At 41.2% G+C, this 27,760-nt stretch overlaps 1 protein-coding gene across 4 annotated transcripts in view; it reads left to right on the top strand.

Moving 5' to 3' along the window:
• The window catches only part of SULF2 (sulfatase 2), a 137,462-nt gene that overhangs the window by 93,763 nt on the left and 15,939 nt on the right, over positions 1 to 27,760 (top strand). For all 4 annotated transcript variants that reach the window (XM_065645799.1, XM_065645801.1, XM_065645800.1 and 1 more), the window contains 8 exons: positions 960 to 1,111; positions 3,421 to 3,590; positions 7,992 to 8,142; positions 9,953 to 10,128; positions 12,952 to 13,080; positions 14,040 to 14,096; positions 14,776 to 14,905; positions 24,787 to 24,994. In XM_065645799.1, the coding sequence (XP_065501871.1) occupies positions 960 to 1,111; positions 3,421 to 3,590; positions 7,992 to 8,142; positions 9,953 to 10,128; positions 12,952 to 13,080; positions 14,040 to 14,096; positions 14,776 to 14,905; positions 24,787 to 24,994 (1,173 nt within the window). The remainder of the gene's footprint in view (positions 1 to 959; positions 1,112 to 3,420; positions 3,591 to 7,991; positions 8,143 to 9,952; positions 10,129 to 12,951; positions 13,081 to 14,039; positions 14,097 to 14,775; positions 14,906 to 24,786; positions 24,995 to 27,760) is intronic.

Consider the following 27,760-nt stretch of genomic DNA (forward strand, 5'->3'; position numbering starts at 1 on the left):
GTCCCTGAGTTAAAAAGGAGACCATTGAAAAATTGAGATCCGAACTCTGATCGTGGAAATTCAGATGCTGAATCACGGTGCAGTATGCAGACCCAAGAGCAGAATTTTGCCTTTAAGCTTTAAAAAAACCTAGCTAGATGAATGGAGTCTTCCAGTATAATTTATCCTGTAATTGCATAGTGATGATATAACATATAAACCAAGACTGAAAAATATGTTCCTTTGAATTATTTATTTTTTTACTGGAATAGTGTGAAAGCATCATTTGGTACATCGTGTACTGCAGAGAATGTGTGTTCTTCTCATAGAAATCTAATGCTTTTCATTTTCCTCAACCATCTTCTGGAAAATAGTTTGTGTCTGTACACTCATGGCTTGGCGAGCAAGGCCAGCATGTACGCAGCGTTTCCCGGGAGGATGGCTCGAACGCCTGCCCCGGGTTCTGTAAGAATCCTTGTGCTCATTCTGCACCCGTTCTACCAAACAGACTGCTGCTTCGTTTCTGTGCAGCAAGTTTGAAGTCCCATCGTATTTATGGTGCTCATTTGTCATGGTTTCTCCCAAGCCAGCCTCCTGTTAGTGACTTCACTGCTTCTGGAGATGGCTTAAGTGGGTGTAACCAAAATGAAGCTAAATTGTGGGATTCAGAGTAGGATGAGATAATGTGGAAGCTGGCACTATTTTAAGTGTTCTCTGTTTTCTTCATCTGGCTCTGACTGTATCAAGCACTAAAGGAAATATAATGGTAATTGTGGTTCAGTTTCTCTCATACGTAGTCAGGCTGTAAATCAAAAGATCTGCATTACAGAGCTCTAAAATAAACAAACCCGGGCAAACTTAGAACTTATCATAAATGTATCTGAATGAAAACAAAACTTCTCTTGGAAGAGGCTAAATATGGTGTCTTTGAAGTTTTCTGTTACACCTCCTTACTGTGCTTCTGCTTTCTCTACCCCCAGCTTTCTTTGGAAAGTACCTTAATGAATACAATGGTTCCTATGTGCCTCCTGGTTGGAAAGAATGGGTTGGATTGCTTAAAAACTCTCGGTTTTACAACTACACGCTCTGTAGAAATGGAGTGAAGGAGAAGCACGGATTTGACTACTCCAGGGTAGGTCCTATTGATTTGTTTCTATTTCTTTAACACTGGCAGGTGACTGCAAGAAAGCTGCAATTTATGGTTTCAGTCTAACTGAAGAATTATTTTCGTACTCGGAAGCTGCTAGGTGTAACATTAGCTATAACCCAATAGGCGTCGTGTTCGGACGTTTCGTTATCTTCCATTCCGGGAGGGTCATGTTACTGAGAACATTGTTAGCAGCAGTGGAAACAAACAAAACATCCCGTGACTGTATTATGAGCTGAAATGTGAAAATTGATTTAAATGCACTATTTCTGTGCTTCATATTTTCATTATTGTGTGCTGGGTCTGATTGCCATCTCTTCCCCTGGTATAGAAGTGACTCCAGTGGAGTTACACAAGCGTAAACGCGATAAGAATCCCATTCCCTCCAGCCAGTCCCATCTTTTTATGTTAGTTTAAGGAACTTGTTTCATAGCTGTAATATGATAGAGAATTCATAATATTGTGGTATATCTTACGATAATTTTGAATGAGTGGAGAATTAAAGTATTAAATTTACATCTCCATGCATTGTTACAGGCGTGTACATTTCCTAATATCCTTGCAAAGAAGTTATACCTGGGCCGAACTTACTAAAATGCTTGATAGTCATTGCCGAACGCGGTATCATGTTTTTCCTCATCTAGCACATAGCTCAAGCAGTTACCTGTCTGCAGTCAGGAGTGTGTTTATTTCAGCCAAAAGTGTGAACTTGCCAAAGGGTCCAGCTTTTGTGATTCCTAAAATGGCCTGAATTGTCTCTCAAGTATGATGATAAGTACATTTAGCCATAAATTTAGCCATACGCAGCTGTCGTTTTTTGTAGTGTATAACTACAGCTGTATTCGTTAAACAGGGGTTCAGTTGGATTTCTCTTATTGAACACAAATCCCGCCTCCATATTTGTGTTCCATTAGCTACGTGTTCACAGTCAGTTTTCCCCTTAAAAGGCTGCTGTCTATATGATTTTCCCCTTCCCCTCCCCTATTTGCCACTTTTAATTGAATATGCTTTGTGTTGAAAGATAAAATGTTACAGGCTCCTAGGGTTTCCTTTTCTATCACCAGCTATTAAGGGGAAGGGGCAACCGATGTACAGAATGATTTTTTTTATTTCCTTTCTGATCTATGCAGAATGAGACAGCTAATTTTTACAGCCATGTACTAAAAAATGTTATGATGGAAATCTATCTTGTGTGGAGCGACGTCAGGCAAGTGATTTCATAGGGCACAACAAGGAACTTTATGTCCCGATACCTCGGCCCTGTTTTGTGTATACAATACTTGAAAATGTTTGGGTTTTCATTTGGTTTGATTTTTCTTACCAAGTCTGGTAACAATTTTTTTTTAAAGTCTGATTAGAAGATAAATGTTTTTATAATCTTCATATTTTTGCATAACACACAGCAATGGTAATAAACAGATGATGGTGTGCAGAGCAACAGCACTGGTTGGTGTTAACACTGGAGTTCGAATGAACGAACAGACGCTGAAATACAAAACTGCTTCTCTTCGTTCACCTTGTTCACCTGACCAGAGGCAGGCTTACATCTGATTTTACGTTCAGGTGTGATATGACAGTTATGATTTTGGTTTTTAAATGTGCAGTTTCATATCCTACTCATGTTTGAGGAGTATTTATATTTGCAGCATTTCTGTGATGCAGCCTGAGAGAGAACATGGTTTGTCATTAAAAATAGTCCATATAGCTCCAGCAGATACCAGAAGAACGAAAATGATGCTCTGGCAGGTTGTCACTGCCTCTGTAACAATGAATGCAATTCTTGGTCCAGTTAGCCCAGCATTTTCTAGTTTTAGTGACTCCTGGTTCAGAGGGAGGTTCAGAAAAATGAACATCGAGCCATTTGAATTTTCAAAGCACTATTATGATATAAGGTCAGACTGTACACGTTAAAGATATCAACACCAAAAAGCAAAGAAATTGACCTGTGATTTTCTATTTTTTTAATTAATACCTGGTCATTGTATTTAGTATTGTGTTCTTCATAATGTAATTACACACTCTGGGAAGAAAGAGTCTATTTGACCTTCTTTAATGTAATTCATTTCTGAGAGGAAGCTGTTGCTGTTCATATTTCTAGGCAGTGAAGAAAGAGTTATTTTGGGTCAGTGTTTGAAGTTTTAACATCTGTACCTAACTCCCTTCTCCTCCCATTCTGAGTGAAGCGGCTTCTTTTCTCCTGTTTCTTACGATACCTCAGACCTCCCCTTCCCATCCCACCCCCCACCTGGAATTATTTTTCAAGTATCTCGTTATACTTTTGCTTCTCCTTACAGGATTATCTGACTGATCTGATTACCAACGACAGTGTTACCTTCTTCAGGATCTCAAAGAAGATGTATCCTCACAGGCCCGTCCTGATGGTTATAAGCCACGCGGCTCCTCACGGCCCTGAAGACTCAGCCCCTCAGTACTCGCATCTCTTTCCTAATGCCTCCCAACACATGTAAGGGAAAATAAAACCATTCCCTTTCCAGGTTCAGGGAAACAATGTTTGCTCTATAATACTCTTGGCATAAGTTTGTCACAAAATGTGTAAGAAGAGTTTTGATTTTTATTTTTTTTTAACCTCTTCGGACAAGTATAAGTATCTTGAGAATGGCTACTGCATCTAGAACTCAGAATTGTAGCTCACTGAGATGAATTGAAAGATTTATGTTAAATTCGTCGGACATTGTTGCAACCTATTTGGGAAGTAAAGCACTGTTTATTTTGAGCAGAGGGATTAAAATCTCGTTCTTGGGCTGTAATCTTTTCAGGGGAAGAAACTGTCTCCACGGCCTTATGCATAAACTATTTTATTTTATCGGTATTACCAAAAATCACATAGTATGCAGTACTTATTACTCCTGTTTCGTATATGGAAGGAAAGGAACTACAGGCCTGCAGCGCCAGATTAGGCAAGCTGTTGTGAACGAGCTGCTGTGTCTGTGCACGACCCCGTACAAGGACGAGATGGTTCTTGTTCATCGCACAGAGACATTTTACAGGGACGGCTCTGTAACACTCTATTACAGGCATCTCCTCGCATGCCGATAAAATGGAAGAATCTCCCAAATTGCCTTTTGGCACAACTGGAAATATTACAGTATTTTTCTGATTACTGGGTTCGTGCCTTCATTGATGTTCAACGTTTGTAGTTTTCTTCCTATGTGGCCCCCCCCTTTTTTTTTTAAGGGAAATTCTGTTTTATTTTTGGGTTTGTGAAGGAACTGGGAACTGATGGAAATAATAATCAGTTGGTAGCTGAAGCTGCTCAAGATTCATCCCAAGTCCAGTGAAATCCATTTGAGATTTTTCACTTTATTTAAAATCAAGTCTGAGAGAAAATGTCTATTTGTTCTACTGTCTAGGTATTGCATAACTTTGCATTATATATTTCATTATTTTGTGCAGTGCTACCAAAGAGAATCTGTGTCCTAGATCTACAGCAATGCAGCATTTCATGTTTGTTTGCTTTGCTCATTTATTTTCTTTGAAATGAAAATTACAGAAATGCCAAATGAGCAACTTCTGCTGTAGCTTATAGTGAGTACTGACCTCAGTCTTATTAGAAGTTCTTTTGGAAGGCATTCATATCTTGGAGATGATAATCGTTTTTCAAGCAACATTCTGTAGCAATTTAATTATGCTGGTCAAATGAAAAAGAGTAGAAATATTAGAGGAAGACCAGCAATGGAAAATATAAACTACATTTATTTTTCTTTTGCTCATAATTTAACTTCTATTTTTCACACAAATTAGGTTTATCTTCCTGATCATAAAGTAGTTACACAAAACTATTTTTAATTGTAGGTGACTTTTCTTACAATGAGAATAATGATACAGGAAGTATCACTCTGTGGAAACAAGTTTTGTTTATAAAGAAACAATTTAGTAGATTAAGTAGTAGATTAATTTAGTAGATTAAGGAATTGTGTTTTTCGTTTAGATATGGACAAAAAACCAGGATTTTGTGTAAATCTAGTGCAAAGAAACTGCCAATCTTACTCTCAGCAGTCTTCACAGCACTATATAATAATAATAATCTGTAAGGATTTTCATTAGCCTGGGTTTAAGATTAAATGTAGAAATGCAGAACATGCATAATTCCCTCACTGCATGTACAAATCAGTTCTCCGCTTTCCATTTTTTCCCTTGTTCCCACATTCCAAGGAATCCCTCACGAGGGATAAATCCCTGGGTGACAAAGGGGTGTGGGCAGTGGTGTGTTGCCATGTGGCTGGGCGGGGAAGGATCAGGACGCCGGGGGAGCACCCGTTAGGAGCCGCCCTGGGGCGGGGAGCGGCGCCGCCCGGGCGGGACGCGGCGCAGCCTGGGGGAGCGGAGCCGGCCCGGGCGGGACGGAGCGCAGCCTGGGGGAGCGGAGCCGCCCGGGCGGGACGCGGCGCAGCCTGGGGGAGCGGCGCTGGCCTCCCGCACAGAGGCTGCAGGCGGCTTCTTGAGCTGCATCCGCAAAGCAGAGCGAAGGTGTGACCGTGGTGCTCACACTGGCTGACACACATGTAGAATGGTGTAGCGTTGCCAATAATAGCTAAAAGTTAGTGGTATGGATTTTAGCGTACACTGACAGAGCACTACTTTGCTTGGGAACTCTGGTATGTACTTCTATGGCTAATTTATGCTGTCGTTGTCTTGCTTCCATATTACACGTACTAGCTGGGATGACTATTCCACCCTGCATTGCACTCTCTCTCCATCTCATTCTACAGAGCTGTTTTTCACGTGCATCTGCAGGCTTTTCTTATTTGAAAATTATTCCCATCAACCAGAACTCACATAGCAAATCCCTAGGCTACGTGGCTGGTTTTCCTCTTTTACTGCCTATACAGATAACTGTAGAAAATGCAACAGCTGGGCAGTTTAACAGTGATCAGAAATGTTATTTCTGTAGGGGGTACGTTTTACCACCCATCTTTTCCAAGGTCAAATGCAATCAGGCTGGGACTTATCTTCTGAGTACATTTGAAGAGGTTATCTTAACCAACTTCTAAGAATGTTTTATGTGTGTGTTTTCCCCATAAGACAGACAAATCTGTTAAGTGTAAGAGGGTTACTGTTGTAGTAATCAAAGAAAATCATGGGCTTTGGGTGGATTAAACAGCGGGAGGTTTCAAATCAGCCAGGAAATCACAAAGTAAGCTGAAAAGGAGTTTGCCAAGCATTTTTGATTCATTCTGGGCATCACATAGCAACAGTTTCCATAACTGTCAGCATTTTCAAAGGAGCAATGTCATTATTTCAGCCACAATAACATTCTGAAATTCAGGAGGCTATTAACAATGCAGAGAGAATAAACACCAGCCCTTTGCTCCCTATATGAAGACGCCTGTATTTGCCGCCTACGCGCATTTTTCAAATAGCATCTAACAGAGGCTTTCGGCATAAAGCATTTCACTGTCAGATTATTAATTTCAAATTTATATTAAAACTCTTAAGACTACCTGTCATATTCAGAGATACGTTAGATATACAGCATTTCAAGGAGGAGTTTCAACTTACATTACTATTGTTTATCTTAATAAGTTACTCTGCTGCTCTGTTGCGTACACGAAAACAACAGTAGATATTTGCCAGATAGGAGCTGAATTTATCAGGAAATTGTGCAGTGGGAAGAAAATAACCTAATATCTGCTATTTTTTCCTGTGTTACTGTGTCACCTTCTTGGCCTGCACATTTGCGTAGACTGATTTTAGTGCTTCCCATGAAAAAAGGGAGCCTCAACAAATCACTTAGGGGCAGTCATTTTTACTATTTTAGACTCTGCAGGTGATGTGTTTGAGCCAGGCTATGAAGAAATCAACAAAGGTGCTTCTCAATCTTAAGTAATCATAAATTTTTAGGAATACATGTAGAAGGTAAAAATAATATTTCTTGCAAATGTAAGGTATTGCTTTCTAGTGAGCTGGTGATGCAGAGAGTCAACATCACGGTAATGATATATCAAAACAAACATTTTGTTTAGTCCAGCTAACCTAGAGCAATATAATTATGCACAGAAAAACAATCTCTGGAACTGCCAACAAAATGAAATCATGGACAATCAGTGATATATCTCCTCATCCTTTAATGGTGTCCCAGGATCATGAGAACTTGGAGGGGCAGTGAGATTCCAGGGCGACATTGAATCCAGCTCTCAGAATTTTGCAGGGCCTTTAGAGTTTCTGGTGATCACAAAGGAGTCGGTGGCTGGAAAGTGTCTGCAACACACAGTCCTACTTCCCTTCACCCCTGCTTTTCTTGGCAGGTCTTTAAGCTCTGGCTGTGTATCCGCTTCTGCTTGCCATGGGCTCACATGCAGTTTGAGACCACCAGGTAGGGTGCCCGTGCTCCTCTGGGTACACGAGTCTGAAAGTATTCAAGTAGCCAGTCATGTTGAATTCAAAACAGCTGCTAAAGAGCATGGTTGAACGTTTTCAGCAAGTTGCATAGTTATTGTTAAACAGCTTGCACAAGCCATAATTCTTGGTGCTAATGTGGGCACAGTGAAAGCGAAGCGGTTAGATGAATAGGAACTCTGTAGCTTCATCCAGATCACGCTTGTGGAGCTAGACTTCTGAGACTAGTCTCTTGGCTTGAAATGTATCCATGTTAGTCTGAAGACACTGCAAAAACAATGTGTATTTGCGCTTTTACTAGATTTTATTCCCCACTTTTTTTTTTTCATTCGCCCACCTTTCATTTAGAACTAAAAGTATAAGACTTTTTCCAAGGTAAATCTGATATTTTCTTGTGTACCTCAGAGAGTTAGTCCCATAGTGTTGATCAAATAGAAATTATTGGTGTACATTATTATGACTTTTTTCTGCACTGCTAAAACATCGGGGTTTTCTCTCTGTTCCTTAGCACTCCCAGTTATAACTACGCTCCAAACCCAGACAAGCACTGGATAATGAGGTATACGGGTCCCATGAAACCTATACACATGGAGTTCACTAACGTGCTACAGAGAAAGCGCCTTCAAACACTCATGTCTGTGGACGACTCCATGGAGATGGTAAGATTAGTAGTCGCTTGGGTTTGGCTAAACAGGTGCTTGTTTCTTGAGTAAAGCTCCAAGCTGCGCTGTATATGACGGGGGAGGGAAGGAGGAGGAGGAGGACTGCATCCGTTTTTAATGGTGTGTAATCCTTTCACCTCTGAGGATTTTGTCTCTCTGTTCAATGTGTAAAGATCCTCATCTCCTTAAAGACAGGTACAGTGAGTTGGGTGCTGTGAGCTGATTTCTTGCCACACAGCCACTACTGATTATGGGGAAGAGAGAGGGATCACCTGAAAAAATGTACATCATAAATTCTAAAAATGTATCATCTGATAGTGAAAAGTCATCCTACAGCCTTTTGGAAATAACTACCTAACTGTGGGCCTTTTCTGATCCTCTGAGTTTCTGAGAGAAAACCAGCAGCAGCAGAAATTGATTCTACGGGAGTCCTAACCGGAATAATCCCATGGTAAACCAGGCCCAGGATATTTAATGTTAGAAGTAAATAAGCATATAGGTAGATATGTTTTTTAATTGTCTGCATTACATAACAAGAAGATCTCTTAGTGCGTGCAAGTTGGGCATCTTGAGCAGAAACATGCGAATTAGCTAAAAGCTACTCTGAAAAAGAGTGGGTTTCCAGCTCTAAGAAGGCATATTGAAAGGTATTGCAATTTACTGCTTAGCTCTTGGCATTCTTATTCAAAAAAGGTAGAACATAAAATATAAGGAGTCCTGTAAAGCAAAGATGAGATTATCTGGATGGTGTTGCATCAACTTGCTAGTAATGTCTTATCATTAGTGATTCAGGCATGTATGATCTCTGCTTCGTATTATGAACCTGTTTAGATGGGTCAGATACCAGCATTAGGGGAGATAGCTGTTTTACCACACTATTTTGATTTTCTGTTTAGTAAGATGATTTTACTTTGGGTGGTTCACTGCAGGCAAAATCAGTTGGCTTGTTTTTTAGTTGTAATCGCCACATTAGTCTGACCTTTTCTACTGAGTTATATGCATCTAATAGTCTTTCAAAATTAAAAACCAAACCAACGTTCAAACCAAAACAACAAGAGTTAGTTTTCTTCTGCGCTGATTCTGCTGGATCTGGGTGAGGCACCACTTTGGTGGTGCCCTGCCGCCTTTGGACATGTGCAAGTGAAAATCTCACATAAAAACGGATCAGTGGTGCTCAGGTTGGTACATATCTCATAAAGATTCTCATGTGAATCCATAGAAGCAATCACAGAGTTAAACCTCCTCTTAATTCGCCGTGTTAGTTTTTGAGCTAGTGAGAGAGCATGACCGAGTGATATTTATCTGGAAGAGATTTTGCATATATTCTGCATAATGGGGACTCATTTGTCTGAAGGCAAGATCATCGAGCGTTGCTTAAATAAGTGTGAGATGCAAAATGCTGTCATTTTATTAAAATTGTTTGCTGCAGGAAAAAGATAAAGGTGGAGGGAAACCTTCAAAAATGCTTATCACCTTGAAACTTTTATCTCTTTTACTCCTATGTATTTAGTTCTATCTTGACAGCTCTCATGCAAAATACTGAACCCAAACACTTTTGAAAATGTGGCATGCTAGTGTGTTTACCTTAAACAGAAAACTGACGTTTGCCTTGTAATAGCCACAATATTCGGTTAGTAAAATTTTTCTGTGGTATGGATTATTCAGAATAGTCCATTGTGGTAACTTAGTGGCATCCTGAACTGTTGTTATTTATTTGTATATTACACACAGGCAGAAAATTTTATCCAGTGTTCTGCATATAGTACTAACTGGCCTGAATTTCTTGTTTTGTTTTGCCTTTTTTCAGATTTACAATATGTTGGTTGAAACAGGTGAACTGGACAATACGTATATAATATACACAGCAGACCATGGGTATCACATTGGGCAGTTTGGGCTGGTGAAGGGCAAGTCCATGCCATACGAGTTTGATATCAGAGTTCCTTTCTACGTCCGAGGTCCAAATGTGGAGGCTGGATCCTTGTAAGTTCTTGGCTATTTTGTGTGTGTGTGTAGAAGCCAGAAAAATCCTTTATGTCCACATCTCTAGTCATATTGACCTGGCATCCAGATGGAGGCACAAAGTTCTGCCCATCCTGACTTCCTGCTCGTCTTTGGCAGAAACGTCTGCTCCGACAGCGGAACTGATGGCACATGCTGGTATAACACAGTCAAGGTTTTGTGGCGTTGCCTTTTTGCTTGTGTAGGTGTGCTGCACAAGCCACAACACTTCTGTGGATGTAGTTGAAAAAGCCACTTTGAAATATGTCCAACATAGGAAAAGCTTATTTGCCTCCTTTGGGGGGGTGCAAATAATACACATAACTGTGACGTTTTCAAAGTAAAAAATATATAATGTTCACTGCCACAGTACCTAATTATCGCTGGACATTAAATCACTTAGTGGAGTCACTTGTTTCAGTTTATGAAGAAGAACGTACATAATAGTTCATATATTATCATCCACAAAAGATTCTTTTTGGTTCATCCTTTGAAATTACATAGTTAGGGCTGTTTGCTGGATGCACGCAAGCATGCAGAATCTGACTGTTAATTAAAATGGTAGCTTTGATCAGCTAAGAAATTATATAAATACACTTTCTAAGCAATTATTTCAATAGCAAATATTTGCACTTAAGTAATGATTTTGGACAGAGTGCCATAATTTGCTGCCTTTTATTTATATCAGTGTGCATGTTTTAGCATAATTAACACACACCAAGTCTTCCACACGATTTTTTTTCTTTATCACGGAGGAAGAGATGTAGTGTGTAATATGGTGGCAAATAGGTATGAAAAAACCTCATGCCATTTGCTGGTTGAATTCACTGATTCACATTATCAGTAGGCACCAAAATGTTAAATTCTGTAGATATTGCACTGTGTGTCTCATTTATTTACAGCAGTTATGCGTGCGAAATAAACAGTATTATTTCTCTGAAGAGCAGGGAAGGGATTCCTCAGGTGGAATTGAACACATTACCTCAGTAGTTAAAGAGGTTTTGTCCACAGCAGCGCAGAATTTCGAGCGAGCTGGATTAGCCTTCCAAGAACACGCCGTCTTTCCCTTCAGCTGCTGTGTTTGCTCTTGCTGGAGAGGCAATGCTAACGTGGCCCAAGCAGACCGAGCTAGTTTTTCTGCAACGTGCAGTGCTAAACACCAGCCACCATGTCTGCTCTTGTTCAAGGGTGTTTACACCCAGACATACACAAAAGCTGTGAGACCTTCCCACTGGATTTTATTTTTAAGTGGCTTCTGAATATGAAAATATATTTCTATTAAATTCAGAGGAGTCAGCCTAACACAGTCTAACAAAGCAGAGCCCATCACAATACAACAAATAGGAAGAACAGGATAAAATACCTTGGGGAATATATCAAATAAAGTGATCTTCCCTTACAGCCTGATTTTCTTTAAATGGTAGAACTTCAATCATCCATGTTTTGTATGAACCTTATGTTTTTCCTGCAGAGTAATTGTCATGACTCCCTTTTGATACCAACGAAGATTTAATAGCAGTCACTGTAGAAAGTCATTACTAAGCTCTCATTTCTATTACCAAATATGCTACACCACAATTATTAGTAATTAAAATCAAATTAGGTGCGTCAATTTAATTCATCATCTACGCTCTTGTCATTGCCTGTTTGCTCGCTCTCTCAAAAATGTAGTAATTTCTAAATGGTGTCTCATTAATTAGTGTGAATATAGCGGCTTTTTTCTGTCCTGTATTTTGAGCTAGAGTTCTGCACTGACATGTATAGCAGCCCATCTGGCCCATCTTTCCTTTGTGCCTGCAAATCATAACACAGTGATTCTTTATGTTCAGTGCTGTACAAGACTGTCTGCATAGCAGTATGCTCACTTTCTTTTTTTCCTGCTTCTAAGAAATTGAGTGCCTTCCTTGATTTTTTTAAGACACACAAAGACAGTACACAGCGGGTAAACCATATGTGTATATGTAATATTGTGAGTTATTAAACAACACTGTCATAGACATACTTGAAATAAATTCGTAAGGTCCAACATAAACTGGAAACACTTCAGACCTATAGCAAAACCAAGTCACATTATTAGAAATTTGGGCATTTGCTACTAAATGCTGGGCCGTGCAACTAGATGCTCTGATCTGTGAACTCATATTTAGCTGTGGCAACTCAAGGGATTTGAGGATAGGAGCTTTCTCTACTAGTGGGGAGTTGAAGTCGGACAGAGTTCACATATTGTCCTGGTAACTGTGGTGGCTGAGGAGCATGTGCCATCCCCTGCGACGTGACATGGCGTGGCTCTTTCTAAGTGTTTGCAGGGTGTGTGCTGTCAATGTATTTCTCTTCAGAACATGCTTGCAGTGATGTAAGCTGAGATACTTATTTCTGTACCGTATTTTGAAACAGATAAAGCATGTGCTACCTGCCAAATCTACTTTTTAATAAAGTCATCAGCATATTTGGCAGCCACTTCGATGCTCTAAGACACCTGAGGAGTTTTTCCAATGCTTTCTCATGTTTGAAAGACTTTGGAACCCTCTTTTGCAAAAATTAACCGACTTTGCCTTATGAGCTACTTTGCTTTCTCAAAAATGCTCTGTGCTAAAATTGTAAATCTTCACATTAGTCCTTCTTGAGGTTATGCAACTCACCTGTATTTTACATTTTAATTTCCTTCATGTAAAAGAATTGGATCTTTTCTTCTTTGCAGGTGTCACAAAATAAGCCTTTTCAGATCCCTGGTCTCCGTGGAAGAGCTGGAGTTGCCCGGTATCATTACGTAGACTTTAAAGCAGGTTCTCATATATATTTTTTCAGGAATCCTCACATTGTGTTGAATATTGATCTCGCGCCTACAATTCTAGATATTGCTGGGTTGGATATTCCATCTGATATGGATGGTAAATCCATTCTAAAGCTTCTGGATTCAGAGAGACCAGTGAATAGGTAAGAAATAGAAATGTGCATATAAACATGCGTGTGTTTGTACAGGAGACTGTGCAAGTATTCAGCAACATGCAGCAAATTTAAAAGAAAATATAATAAAATTACCGTCTATATGAGCACGTCATTCAATGGAAAATCTAAAGACTCATTTGGCAATATGTGGCTGACCAGTTATTTCTTTTCATTTTGTCAGATTCATATACTAGCTGTATGGCATATAGGGCATCTGGATATACTAAATGTAATCTGTGTAACAGTGAGAGGGCTACATGTGAAGGTCTTTAGCTATATGAGTTATAGATTTTAAAAGTCTCTGTGGCATCGTTTGTAGCAAAGCATTTCATATTGAATAAATTGTAGAATAATTGAGTTAAAAGGGTCAGTTGTGTATCACACTATAATATAAAGACAGACTAGGTCTCAGAATTGCACAGTTATTATTTGAGACCTTCCATCAATACATTCATTGGAAAAAGACTGAGGAAAAGAATTAGACTGGGTGCTTGCTGGAAAAAGTCAGCCGTAAAAGAAGGAGATTTGTTTTACAAGTAGCTGGGTGGAGGGAGAGGGGCAAAGGAGCAGCTGCTTTAGAATAGGATACTTGGAGGGCAGTGTGCACATTAAGAGCCCTAAGGGGAGTCAGAAAATCCTGATTTAATTTGTGATCCTTTGTGATGAAGGACAATCCAGTTAATCACCGGTGCCTTAAACATGCTTGTATTGAAACAGTGGTACTGTGTGAGTGTGGTGTGGATTTTGTCCCTGTGAGAACAAATCTATCCTGTGTGTGTTTGTGATTTGCACTGGAGAGGCAATGTCTGCTTCGTAAAGCTGGATGTCCCCTTGTGCAGTTATGTGTCATGCTTCTCATCTGAATTGGGGGTGGGAGAGAAAACTGGGGCATGACTTGATTACTGGTTTTGTGGGAATTGCTTCTTCCTGTCCTCATTTCCTCCTAGGTTCCATTTAAAGAAAAAGATGAAGGTGTGGAGAGACTCATTCCTAGTGGAAAGAGGGTAAGGAAAGTATTAATCGCAAAGCCCAGTCTTTTTGAATAGAAGTGTACCGAAGAGCTAGAGCCGCAGCAGCACTGCAGCACGGAGCCGGAGCCGTTTAGCTGTGCCAGCAGGGCCAGCGCTGCCGTTGGCCTAGCGCAGTGATCGCGTGGCCTTTGCCTGCAGCCCGCGGAGGCGTGCTGCTGGGCTGGGGGAAGGGCAGTTCACTTGGATTGAGAGATGGAAAGGAAATCCCATTTTTCTTTCAGCTGCTGCCCCCCGACCCTCCTGCTTGTACCGTGGGAGTACAACTAACCCTTCCTCTCTGGGTGTTCGTCTGCTGGCCGTTCCCTCTGTGACTCTGCCCTGATACGTAACACAGGGCCTGAAAGGTTTGCAAAGTGCACCCCTGTAGAGCGAGGAGGATATGATCTCTGTATCGACTGGTGTTACTGCCTGCCAGTCTGACATGAAACACACTGTCCTGGTTTCTTACGTTTTTGGACGCTCCCTGAGGGCATGATACGAATAACTGTGTGTTATCGGAGGTGATGATAAGTGCTAGTTTCTACTGGACTATTAAGTTTTGGCCACAGTGATGCTGTGGACTTGGCAGATAACCTCCTCCTCTGAGCCTTTTCAGCAAACTGTATGTATATCTTGGCATTAATATTAATGCAATTTTTTTCTTGTTTTCCAGTAAACTGCTGCATAAGAGGGAGAACGAGAAGGTAGATGCCCAAGAAGAAAACTTTCTACCCAAATACCAGCGTGTGAAAGACCTTTGTCAGCGAGCTGAGTACCAAACAGCTTGTGAACAGCTTGGGCAGGTAGGACATTGTAGCCCTGACTGAAAGCAAGCGGTTGTGGCTGGGCTAAGCTTAGCGCTTTAACGGTGACAATGTCCTTCACCTTGCCATCAGTGCCAGCTCATAAATCAAATGGCTCGTTCTGCGGCCTTTGCTCAAAACTGTATTACAGCATTTATGAGATTGACTGTCAGTCAGGAAGTTGCTGATTCAAGTGCCTCTGTATTGATTCCTGACTACTGTTAAGAGAACTGCCTAGGCTGTTTTAACATTTTATTCCCCAAATAGAATATGGTTGGGATTCATTAATAATGAGAAGCTACAACAAAGCTAACAGATTGGCCTCCTCTGAATACATATAGCTCCCTTTGCTTTGAAATCTAAATTTAACTCATTTTGTTGTTATTATTTGGAATTACTTACAACAATGGGTAACATTTTGTGAACTCAATATATCCCTTCTTTAACAAAATATACTGTGAACACACACATGCAATTATGACTGCAGGCAGCCTGTGTGTATATGGGCACAAAGCTCGTTGATTGTGTGTAATTTTTCTTGTTGTTACATAACTGTTCTGGGCAGGTGTGAAACTATGTTCACTTTTGATCCAAGTTATGTAGAAGTAGTACAGGAAAAAAAGTTGAGTAGTATCAATACATGGTCTCTGCACAGGAGGTGGTTTTGCAAATTTACTGGAGCAGTGCCAAGGCACAGCAAAGCCGTCTCCAGCAGCTCCACTCTTGGGGAGATTTCTGCCCTCTTGGGGGAGTTCTCACCCTCTGGAAACATGGCAAAATTGACTCTGTGCCATGGCTTTCTCATGCAGGTACCAGTCAGAGCACCCCCTTCCAAGGGCTGTAACACATTCTACCCATGGACATGTGGACAAAGGGCTGAAGGTAGATGGATCCACTGCTAATGTGTCAGGTGTTAGACTGGCATTACCTCATATCCTGGCAGCTCAGAGGGCTGTCGGAATAAGTCCGTCTGTGGAATATAACTGTTCTTGCCGACGTGATCTCAATGGCTTACCGCGGCGATAGGTCGGTAATGGGCTACTTAGGCTCCAGTGGTTCATTTTCTGCTGTCAGAGGCCAGACTCCCTGCTTCTGGCTCTACCAGTCATGTAGTTCCCTGCACCTGTGAAATGAGTCCTTTGTTCCTTAGGTGTTTGAATCCAATTTATATGTATAAACATTTTCCAGATGCTCTTTTCCTCCTGTGGCTTCTTTGTCAGATTTAGTATACAGAGAGATTATAACGTCCTGTTCTTCTTAAAAGTACTGAACTTAAAGAAGCATTTTGTGCAGCAGCTTATTGTCATCAAATGTCTTAAGCTGAAATTTTAGATGGGGTGGAGCAAGCCATTGTTATTTGAATTTGCAATGTTCTTTGAGAAACTGGAGGAAAAGTCATTGTTTCTGCTACAATATCATCCAGTAAGTGGTTTGGGGAAATACAGCTTTTCTTTTTCCATCAGTATTTTCCCTTTGAGAAATGTTTCAACTTCTTCCTTTTGTCTTCGTCTTTCTAATTATTTTGAACATTACCATAAGAACAGAAGGGAAGAGAGACTTTCCAAGTCCATGTTGTCACTGAAGCTGTCTCTTTGCATAAACTCTTAGCTACATTCAGGCTTTCTTACTCTAATTACCACGTCTCAGTTATGGAAGAAAGGGGGAAAGCCCTGTATTGCCCACACACGTCCACAGGCTTATGTTTTCTTCCATAGATAATAAAATATCTTCGACATCTATAAGAAGTGGGCATAAAATGTCAGCTCTGTACTCAGAATTGTTAATAGATTGCAAAGTGAAGGTGTGCTAATATGAGATGCGCGTGCTGCATCCTCATTGTCAGGAGACAGAGAGGAGAAGAATTGTTTTGAGCAGTTCAGTCAGACGTAATTGGAAGTGATAGGATGAAATTGAGCAAAAAAGAAATTTAAGTTGGACATCAGGAAAAATTGCCTAACAATCAAGTCAATTAGAGTCTGGGAAGGGCTCTCAAGGGAGTCTCAATCCATCTAGCCCCTGCTTTAGAGCATACATCCTAGTAGTCTGTCTAGACAGCAGGAATAGTGGGAGATGAATGTGCTTATTTGAGGATAAATTGTGTCCAAATATGGGTGCACCCAAAAGTCTTTTCAGAGTGAAGCAAGACTAACTTCTCAAATGACAAATGGGTGTTGTCTGTTTGCCGGTGCTGTTCACAGCTCTGCATAGTAAGTAGAATGAGCCCAAATGAAAAACATACCGCTGCCTTGGGGGAGTTTATGGTATACGGATACAGTGGGGATTTAGGAAACATCTCCTGATCCTGCAGGACACCTTATTGTACATTTGAGAGTATCTGGAGTGTTCAGTGCAAAAGGTGAATTTTCACATCCTGATGCAAAGATGAAGAGACGTCTGGGTCAGAATTAGGTGAAAGCTTGCTAAAGTCATTGGGACTCTTTCTTTGGACTTAAACAAGTGTTAGGGACCTGCCAATCCATTCACAGACAAGTCTGAGCAGTGCCAGGGAATCTGAAGTGGGAGCAGGGGATGAGAAGCACAAATGCAGGACAAAGGCTCAAAAGGGGAGTGGATGAGAAGAGACAAGGACAGAGCTCAGAGAAAGGAGAGATAAAGAAAGCTTAGAATGTGAGATGAAGAACTGGAAATTCTGCTTTGTGATCATGCAAGTTTGTGAATACAGTTCTATCACCACAAAATGCTCTTCCTTTGCAAATCTGTGTCGCCCTCCTTGACCTATAATTGTTTTGATAAGAGAGCACCAGGATCATGGAGATGAGGCTATTCACGCTGTTTAAAACCTTGTTTCAGAGTCCATTATGTGGGATTTTTTTGGCAACGCTAATATATGTAAATTCTTCTGAGTGCAATGGGAATCTGTGTGTTGCCATGTTTTCTTTTTCAGTTAGTAGGGTTTGGTCTGTGTTACTTATTTGCATCCAACAAAGGGTGACTGGAGGCTCAGATGAAAAAGCAGCTCAGCATTTATATTCAAGGATTTAAAAGAGATGAGCTCTTTCTTCCCACATGAAATAGAAAACATTTATCCTGGTACCTAATGGCTTCCACACAATTTTTTTCTCTTCCGTGTAGTTCGTCCTTTCAGTTCTAAGCTGGCTCGTAAGTGGAAGCTGACCCACTTTCATCTGGCGACTGCATTAATGTGCTTTTGTGGAAGACAATTATGATATCAGCAGTGCTCTGTAGAGTATTGCTAGCAGCTCCACATGTGATACCTGCAGCACTGCTGATTGTTATAGGGAATCTATGCTGTACATGTTAAAAAAGCCGTCTTTAGCGGGACCTGTCAGAGTACAAAAATATTGCTAATTTGTGAAGAAAAAAATAGTTGTTTGAATTCACATTATTTCGTTTTCAAATCCTTTTTTATTTTCAAAGGTCTGTCTATCTGCAAATCTGATAAAAGTAGAATTTGCTTTTAAAAAGCCCTAAAAATATAATTTTATATGATAGTTTTTTCACAAGGAGAACATTCAAAATGCAAAAAATTGCACTTTGTTTCCTTCAGACATTCTGCAAATGAAAGGCATGAAAAAGTCTTCCCCCTGATTGCTTTGTGCTGCACCAGGGTCATGAAGGGCTGTTCTCTTTTTTAACTGGCATGAAGAAATCATAAGTCAAAGTCACTCCCTCGATTAGTCCCCCACTTCTCTGACCTAGCATGGCCTAGCAGTGATGAAAATTATTCTGGTCAGGGTGTGCTTTCCTGCAGCAGTTCCTAAGTGGTACCTCTAGATCATATTTCTGCCACCATAATCATAATTAGCCATTGCCTAGTGCCAAGGGTGGAGCAGCAGAAAAAATTACTTACGTTTTCTCCTTTTCCTGAGGGCACTATAGCTTGAACCTAATGTTAGCCAGACCTAGGAAACTAAGTCAGGTTTTATAAGGAATTTCTTTAAAAACTGAGAAGAAAATTTTTGATCTGTGTATCTTTTGTGGTTGTCTAGTTCTTTTGTACCCAGCAGAGATATCATGAGGTTACTAAAGAATTTAGGCTCTGTTGATAAGTGAAGCATATCAAGCCAGCTAGAATCCAGATAATTTTAATAGCTCATTAGGCGGATCCTTCGAGTTCCTGAATTCCATTGCGAGTTGCATGTGCTCAGCAACTTTCAGAATCCGGTTCTTAATCTGTGATTGCAGCAAGAAATTACTTGTTGATAACTTCATACATTAAAAATTTTATCAGCCCTCAAACTGATAACATTAAGAGGCAACAAACCATGAAAATTAAAATAGTGATGATTTATTAAGGGCTGTTTTGTATTCCTTATCAGGAATTGCAATTAACCAAACTATTTTCCTCCTTTAGCCAGAAATAGCCTGTAATGATTTCCAGAGGCTATTTTACTTATGTGTTTTTCTGCTTGTTGTTGCTTCACCCAACCAAGGAATCTGCATCTCTTGTTAAGTGAGTTTTAAACTCCTTGTCCTTTTAAACCTCCAGTAGTGGATGTTGCAAGTAGCTTGCCAAAATCAATATCAACACAAAAAGAAATAAAAATGCCAATTTTTGTCCAATATCCTAGCATGAGTAGCAGTGTAGTTTAGTTCAAAAGACGCTGAGCAGGAGGTCAGGAGACTGGCTTCAGAGTCAGAACTGTTACAAACTCGATGTGGGACCTCAGACAAATCAATTCCCCTTTTGGTGCTGCTGGTTTTTTTCCTCCGCTACTAATGTAATTTTTGCTTAGGCTGCACTCACTCCTTAGCTTCTGCAGTGCCTAACACAGCAGCTGGGACCATTTGATACCACAATCCAATTATTATATTAATAATAAATGAATTAATTGTGATCTTAAATTTAGCTGAATACTTCATTTTTCATTTGTGTGCTAGTTGATTGTCCCATCTGCATCACTTCAGCTACAGTTTGGGGCGTTTAAAAAGGCCTCCAAGTTGTCTGTCAATAAATCGTTCATCTATCTTATAATTTTAAGATTTGAGTGATATGTAGTGTGTGACAACTGAAATTGAGCTGAGAGCTCAGAGGTCTGAATCTTCAAACATTGTGAGCCAGGGTCATGAAATAATGTCCAGTTGGAATGAAGACCAGGTATTGCTGTTTATATACTGATGACATGAAACAGAGGAAACCAGACTCATCCTTTGTCAATGGATAAATTGGAAGAAGGTACCAAGGGGAAAAAATGTTAAAAGATTAAGAAAATAATTCCTGTTGGGAAGAGCTAGGGAACTGGGCATATTCGGTCAGAAAATAGCTGAGGAATGTGTCTGCGTGAATCTAAGAGATACTGTACAGAAGACGTCAGCCAATTATTTCCAGTCAACAAGAACAGAGTAGGATGTGTGCGAGACAAACGATGGGAAGCTGAGGTTGACTGTTTGCTGAAGCCTGTAACATGTGAGCAGCAGGACAAGCTGCCAGCAAAAGCAACGGAAGTGCCTCTTGTAGGAAGGGCTTGCGTCTCTCCCGGGTTTTGCTGTTTTGTCCTCATTATCTGCCCAATAAAAAAATAACACAAGGAGCAAAGCAAAGGAGAAGAGCTGACCAAGCTGTAACTTCAACTGTTTCTTTGTAACTATACTGTAACTGCACTGTTTCACAGAAGAAAAAATGTATCCTGGCTACCCATAAATAAATTTAGACTGGAAGCTGGAATATTTGTAGGCCTTAAAGCAGTTTCTCTAGCTCACCACCCAATGTGGCAGCAGGGTGGGGGTTCAGAAAGCACCCGCATAAACTAAAGAAAACGGGTATTGCTGAAGTGTTTTTGTCAGGCCGCTGGCAGGGACAGAGGGCTTTATTATCCTACAGAAACTTTGATTGCTAGAGCCTGTGTTCCTGAAACTGTTAGGGAGGGAGCCTTGCTGGCAGCTAACTGATCAGAGAGTTTCGCTTTTCACTTCTCTGTAAAAGGGAATGGAATCTCTTTTGCTTAACAAAAAGAGGAGCTGATGAGACACGGCGTGATGATTTAAGGCTCAGCTCTGAAAGCTGTATGTTTCTGTACGGAATCTTTTCTTAGCAAGGCTTGCGTGATCAGCCCCTTTCCCCCAAAGAAAACAGTGTCAATTGAGAGAGATTCACTGAGGGAAATGAGTGAACTGCAGGGAGAAAATCCAACAGGGAAGGTCATGGCTGTTTATTTCTGATTGGGGCCTCAAGTAATGACTTTGAATTAACATCTGTGATTGCTGTCGCGGCAAGAAGACATTGATGGGCAATAATGCAAGAAACACTTCATGGTGATGGGGGCTGTGAAGGAAATAATGGGCTTTTGACACAGAAAAATACAACATGTCTTTTTCTGCTAAAGAGCCATTTGCATGTTCAAGGCGAATAGTGTTACTGGAGGGAAGCTGGGCATCTCTTCAGTCTACAGCTGCTGCTGCTAAGATTCCTGTTTCACTGGTACTGAAGTCCGAATTTACTCTTGTCCATACATAGAGCAGGTAGTTTGGTCTGGAGGGGAGAATATATGCTACAAACTGTCTTTCTTTTGCCTTTGCAGTGTACCTTTGAACAAGACTTCTGTTCAGGAGCACTGATTTCTCCATTAAACTAAAGGCCAGACTCTTCTGCTTTGCACACAAATAGCTGAGCAGCATGTGTTGTGCGGTGGGAGGTGGGGCAGGGGATGGAGGACGAGTGTTGGAACAAGCCCAGCACAGGAGGTGGCAGAAAGCACAAGCTCCCTTGGCCTGCCTGAAGATGGAGGGAAATCTCCAGCTGCAACAGCTTTAACGATTAAATGAGGTGTCTGGAAAGTTTTGCACAATGTGAGCTTGATGGACTTCAGGACATATTGTAAAAGCCATTTATTTGATGTCTTGAGTAGCTGTTGTGCAAGGCTTTACAGGAGGAAAGACAGGTTCTTCCTTTGGAGTTTTGATATGAGTTGGGATGAAGATTGGGGGGAGTCTGGGTTTTCCAGTGACGTTTAGTTTGTGTTAAACTGCCTTTCCTTACCTCTTGTGAGATACTACGAGCTATAGAACTTGAATTAGGAGCACATCTTTTGGTGTAATGAAGAAAAGACCTGAAAAGTTAGGGGCAAGTGGTGAACTAAGGGCACTTTGTTTTCTTGACTGGTTGAGTTAGGCCACTATTTATATGCAATTATGTTTTTTGCTGCTGGATGGTGATTACCTCTTATAAAATATTTTAGTTGCTTCCAGGGGTTGACACAGGTTTCTGCATGATGGTATGCTGTGCATTAGAAACCAGTTTAAAATGCCAGAATTCACAATGTTTAAAGCTTCTTGACTGTCAAGCAGGGTTTTTCCACAGTTCCCTTGCAATTGCTGCCCTTTTTCACTAAGTTTGAAAGTGTCCCGTGGAAATGGCTGCAACTGATATAGCTGTGGTATTGACCTAGAGAATTTGTATTTGTGCTTACAAGCAGACCAAGGGTAAGTTGTTGAGTCCCAGACACATCCACACACATGCCTATGTCTGTTTTGCGGAAAAAAAGTAAAAAGCTTGGGGATTTTTTTCCACATGTGTTCAACATTTGCTTCTAAAGTCATTTACATAGCTCTGCACTGCAGTTGTTCAGCGCTGGGCCTGTTAATGCATACAACGTGCCCTTCCAGCAAAGCCTGTAAGATGTTTTCACTGTAGCTGCCTTGGAAAGTTTTAAACTGCACCAAAAATTAAAGGATTTTTTCCAGTTCACCTGGAGGGGAAAAATGAGCATCACTTTCTTGACAGGAGATGAAAGAAACAGAGGGAAAATATTTTTGGGCCACACATCAGAGCACTTATTTACAGTAGTTCTCATCATGACATTTAACTCTTCTTCTGTTGAATCTTCATTTTTCATGTATCAGGCACCTACAGCATAGAGCTCTACTGAGCAGAAGATGAAGTTTGTTCATATATTTTCAAAAATAAGATTCAGGTGTATTGAAATGGGAAACAGCAACAAACGTTTTTACGTCCTTTTTTCATTGTGAAAGAAATCATTGCTTATTCTAGTAAAATAACTTTTACTTTAAAGCTCAGTCTGTGTGTAGCCATTAAGCATTTATTAAAAAAAGACTCAGAAATATATTCCTCAAGTTGTTTTTGTTCTACACCATGTCTAGGTAAATGCGTCCTGCTTTGCAGACGAAGACAATCATGCAAAAATATCTGATTCCAATGTCTTATTGTCAGTATCTCTCATTGATTTCCTGTGATTCCTTGTGCTGGAAGTTAATCCAGGTTTGTCTGCACAGGGCAAGACCTGGATTGTACAGGAGACTGGACACAGTATCAGCACCTAAGAAGTAATTATAGCTCAGGAGACCTGTCATCCAATTGTCTGAGGAAATAAGTGGACACATCATAAAACTCTGATCATTTTAAATGAGAGGATCTCCTGTGGACATAGATAAATCCACTGCAACTGGCCAGTTCACTTCAGACTCCTGTTAAATTCTGTATTATAGAAGCACAGTGATACTGTTGTCTTACTGTTCTGTCATGCAAACAATGGAGTGAATTTCAATGGAATATGTTGGCTCTGTTGTTCCAGCCCGGGCGCCTCCCTGTGGGAACTGGAGTGGCTGAATCTCCCTCGTAGAGCTGCAGGCTGCTGTAAAATATCATCTCACTTGGAAGCTGTTGCAGTTTTTCCTTCTGTTCTTTTATTTGGAAAATTCTCAATATTCCAGTGAGTCCTGGAGGCACAGACTTTGAATTTCGTAATAAGGAAAAAGAGGAACGCCTCTCAAGACTCAGCAAAAAGCTGAAGTGTTTCCCAAAGTCTCTATTTAAAGCAGTAGCAACTGCTACCGTGAGGGATTTTTATGTATCTCAAAGCCTAGCTGTGTAGCTAGTAGCGTGTTGGTAAATAAAGGAGTAGGTGAAATAATTTTGTGATGTATCTGGGAAGTGGGTAGAACTTCTGTGCCAGGTTGAAGGTGGCCAAGCTCCTTTGCCCTCAGCACAGCTCTGGCAGCAGCACAAAAGAGCTATGAGCAACTTACTTCAGGTTTCGAGCAGCAGAAGGAATTGGAGATCAGAGATGAGATTTTCTCTAGTTTGAGTGGAAGAGGGAGGCGATTCTCTCTTCACAGGCAGCCCGTGCAATTCACCACGGCTTGTCAAGCCCAAGGGTGTTGAATGGGAAAAGCTATTAAGAGAAACACTCAAGACGGAGATAACCTCTAACTACGCCGGCCTACAGCCTTCCATAGCTGATCCAGTCATTACACCCTTTTAAACGTCAGTGAAGAGAAACAGGCACTTCTGCAGGGCAATCCTTTTTCTTATCTCTTTTATATGACCACCTTAGGATGAAGTGAATTATACACTGGAAGTAGCAAGTCTAGATAATCAGCTCAGACCAGATCTTTACAGTAAAGGAATCCACAACTTGATTAAAATCATCCCATTGTCAGGCATTTGAACAAGGAAAGAGAACGAGACTCCTCCAAAATTTTTTTCCTGTGTGTGGGATGGGGCTGAGATTATATGCAGGCATGGAGCTTGATGCCATTCTGGCATAATAGTGGCACAGATTCCTGCCAGCGTCACAAACAGACTTGCTAGTGGGCAAGGATTCTTTTCAAACCTGTGGAGAAGGCTTGAACGTCCCTGGTTTATGCCACAGTTATGCTTCTGAAAGTCATCACTTTTCACCTCCATGTTTTTAGCTGTAGTATTGAATTTGTTAAGAACTTTCCATTGTTCTGCCCCCAAGGAACAAACGCAAGACTGTCCTGAAGAATTCCTGTTTTGTCTGCAGTGGGAAGATTGCAGAAAAACCTCTGTTTTGGTAGTGGGTGATAGATGAACCTCAGCTCAGCTTACTACAACCAGGAATCTCTGATAGATCACTGGAGCTGGCCATTAGACAAAGCACAGTTGGGACAGAGTCTTAACGATCAAATTTTTCTTCCAGAAATGGCAGTGTGTGGAAGATGCCAGTGGAAAGCTCAAGCTACACAAGTGCAAGGGAATGGTGAACTTGGCAGCTGCAGGCAACAGCAAAGGCACCTCCAGTATTTTGCCCAAGTATTACAACAGGAATAGCGAAGACTGCAATTGTGAAGAGAATGAATACAAACTGAGCCATGTTGGACGGAGAAAGAAACTCTTCTCCAAGAAAAGTAAGTGAACTCACTATGTCTTCAGTATCTGCCTTAGAAAAATGTGATGAGTCCGTTCGCTAACACATAATATCCTGATTTTTTCATGGGTGTTGAATTCTATCCATGTATTTCACAGAATCCCAGAATGTCAGGGATTGGAAGGGACCTCAAAAGCTCATCCAGCCCAATCCCCCCGCCGGAGCAGGAACACCCAGATGAGGTTACACAGAAGGTGTCCAGGCGGGTTGGAATGTCTGCAGAGAAGGAGACTCCACAACCCCCCTGGGCAGCCTGTTCCAGTGTTCCGTCACCCTCACTGAGAAGAAGTTTCTTCTCAAATTTAAGTGGAACCTCTTGTGTTCCAGTTTGAACCCATTACCCCTTGTCTTACCATTGGCTGTCACAGAGAAGAGCCTGGCTCCATCCTCCTGATACTCACCCTTTACATATTTATAACCATGAATGAGGTCACCCCTCAGTCTCCTCCAAGCTCGAGAGCCCCAGCTCCCTCAGCCTTTCCTCACACGGGAGATGCTCCACTCCCTTCAGCATCTTCATGACTCTGCACTGGACTCTCTCCAGCAGTTCCCTGTCCTTCTGGAACTGAGGGGCCCAGAACTGGACACAATATTCCAGATGTGGTCTCACCAGGGCAGAGCAGAGGAGCAGGAGAACCTCTCTGACCTACTGACCACCCCCATTCTAATCCCCTCCAGGTCCCATTGGCCTTCTTGGCCACAAGGGCCCAGTGCTGGCTCATGGTCATCCTGCTGTCCACCAGGACCCCCAGGTCCCTTTCCCCTACACTGCTCTCTAACAGGTCATTCCCCAACCTATACTGGAACCTGGGGTTGTTCCTGCCCAGATGTAAGACTACATTTGCCCTTGTTCTATTTCATTACGTTTCTCCCCGCCCAACTCTCCAGCCTGTCCAGGTCTCGCTGGATGGCAGCACAGCCTCCCAGTGTCAGCCACTCCTCCCAGCTTGGTGTCATCAGCAAACTTGCTGACAGTGCACTCTAGTCCCTCATCCAAGTCATTGATGACTATATTGAATAGTACTGGTCCCAGTACTGACCGTTGAGGCACTCCACTGGATACAGGCCTCCAACTGGACTCTGCCCCATTGACCACAACTCTCTGGCTTCTCTCCTTCAGCCAGTTCACAGTCCACCTCACCACCCGATCGTCCAGTCCACACTTCCTCAATTTAGCAGCGAGGGTGCTGTGGGAGACTGTGTCGAATGCCTCACTGAAGTCAAGATAGACCACAGCCACCGCTTTGCCATCATCTAGCCAGCTGGTTATGCCCTCATAAAAGGCTGTGAGGTTGGTCAAGCACGACTTCCCCTTGGTGAAGTCATGTTGACTGCCCCTAGTGACTCTCTTATCCTTGATATGCTTTGAGATGGCACCAAGGATAAGTTGTTCCATCATTTCTGTGTATCTAACTATGAAACAATATGCCTTATATTGGACAATGAGATTTGAAAACATCTCTGTATGTAGGAAGAGGAGTGTTTTGATCCAAAATAGGGTTGTATATTTATGTCTTTGAAAAGTGGGAAATGCAGTACACACACTGTAGTGGCAAGCAGCACATCCTTACACAGGCCATGAAACATGAACAGTGTTTTACAGCAAATGCTCCAGTTTTCAGTAGGTACTGCAATGCTTGGAGCTGTTACTGCAGTAATTTATTTTTAATAAGGTTGCGTGTGCTTTGTTACTGAAGCTGCTTGTTTGTAACATCCTTTCCTTGTGCTCAGTCAGCAGACACAAGGCTGACTTTTAGCCAGAGATCACATTCAAAGGGGCTGACTCTGTTTCTGGTTTCCTAGGCACAGATCAGGTGCTTTTTCAGAAAGCCCATTCCACTGGCTCTGTATTAAACCTTAGTCAGACTAACATCTATATTTGAAGTACGTAGTCTAATTATAGATTAAAGAGGCGAATGGCAGCACAGAATTATTATTCACTTGTAATGTTTCTTTCATCTCACTCCACAAATATGGAGCCTTAATTATTTAGCAGATTAGTCTTCCTGTATAATGACCTGGCACAAGCTTCAAACAGAGAGTTTAAATTGATTTTCTCCCATTATATTTGCCTTGCAAGCTGATTAGTACCTACTAAGCTAATTTTTAGTTGAAAAAAATTATTGGTTCCAGGATGAAATTACTCAACTATACTTGCTGTTTAAATATGTGGCACAGCAGATAATCTTTAAATAACACTAGATCTTGCAGTTCAATTAGCTTTTATATTTTTGAAGTCACACAGAAGAAAGTTCAGTCGTAGGGAGTGAAATAACAGGAGTAAATTGAAGGCACTTAAATAAAAAGAGGAAAACAATTTAAGTGAGGGCAACGTAATGCTATCTGATAATAACACTTACTTAAGTACTTTTCATCTGCGTTGTGCTCCTTGAACATTAACTAATTTTCACAACATCCAGAGGAGGTAGTTAAGTGTATAATTGCCTTTAGTTTGGGTATGAAGGAGGTCGAGGTAAAAAATGAAGGCTGCTCTCTCTAGCAGAGGGATCAGAATGGTGGGATTTTCCTCATGTTCTGCTCAGAAGAGGCAATTTGTACCATACCCTTCAGCTCACTTGCCACGTTGAACCGTAAGGCATAAACTTTAGCAGCATAAGATAGGATCTTGACAGTCGTGTTCCCATTGCTTGTGTCTTGAGTAAAATAATTGACCATTTTCCCTCTGCCCGCATCCAGGCTGTGCCACACAGTAGAAGAGGTCAGCTTGGGCCTGGTGACACAGACT

The sequence above is a fragment of the Caloenas nicobarica genome, chromosome 15 (assembly GCF_036013445.1).
Source record: "Caloenas nicobarica isolate bCalNic1 chromosome 15, bCalNic1.hap1, whole genome shotgun sequence".
NCBI classification, from domain to species: domain Eukaryota; kingdom Metazoa; phylum Chordata; class Aves; order Columbiformes; family Columbidae; genus Caloenas; species Caloenas nicobarica.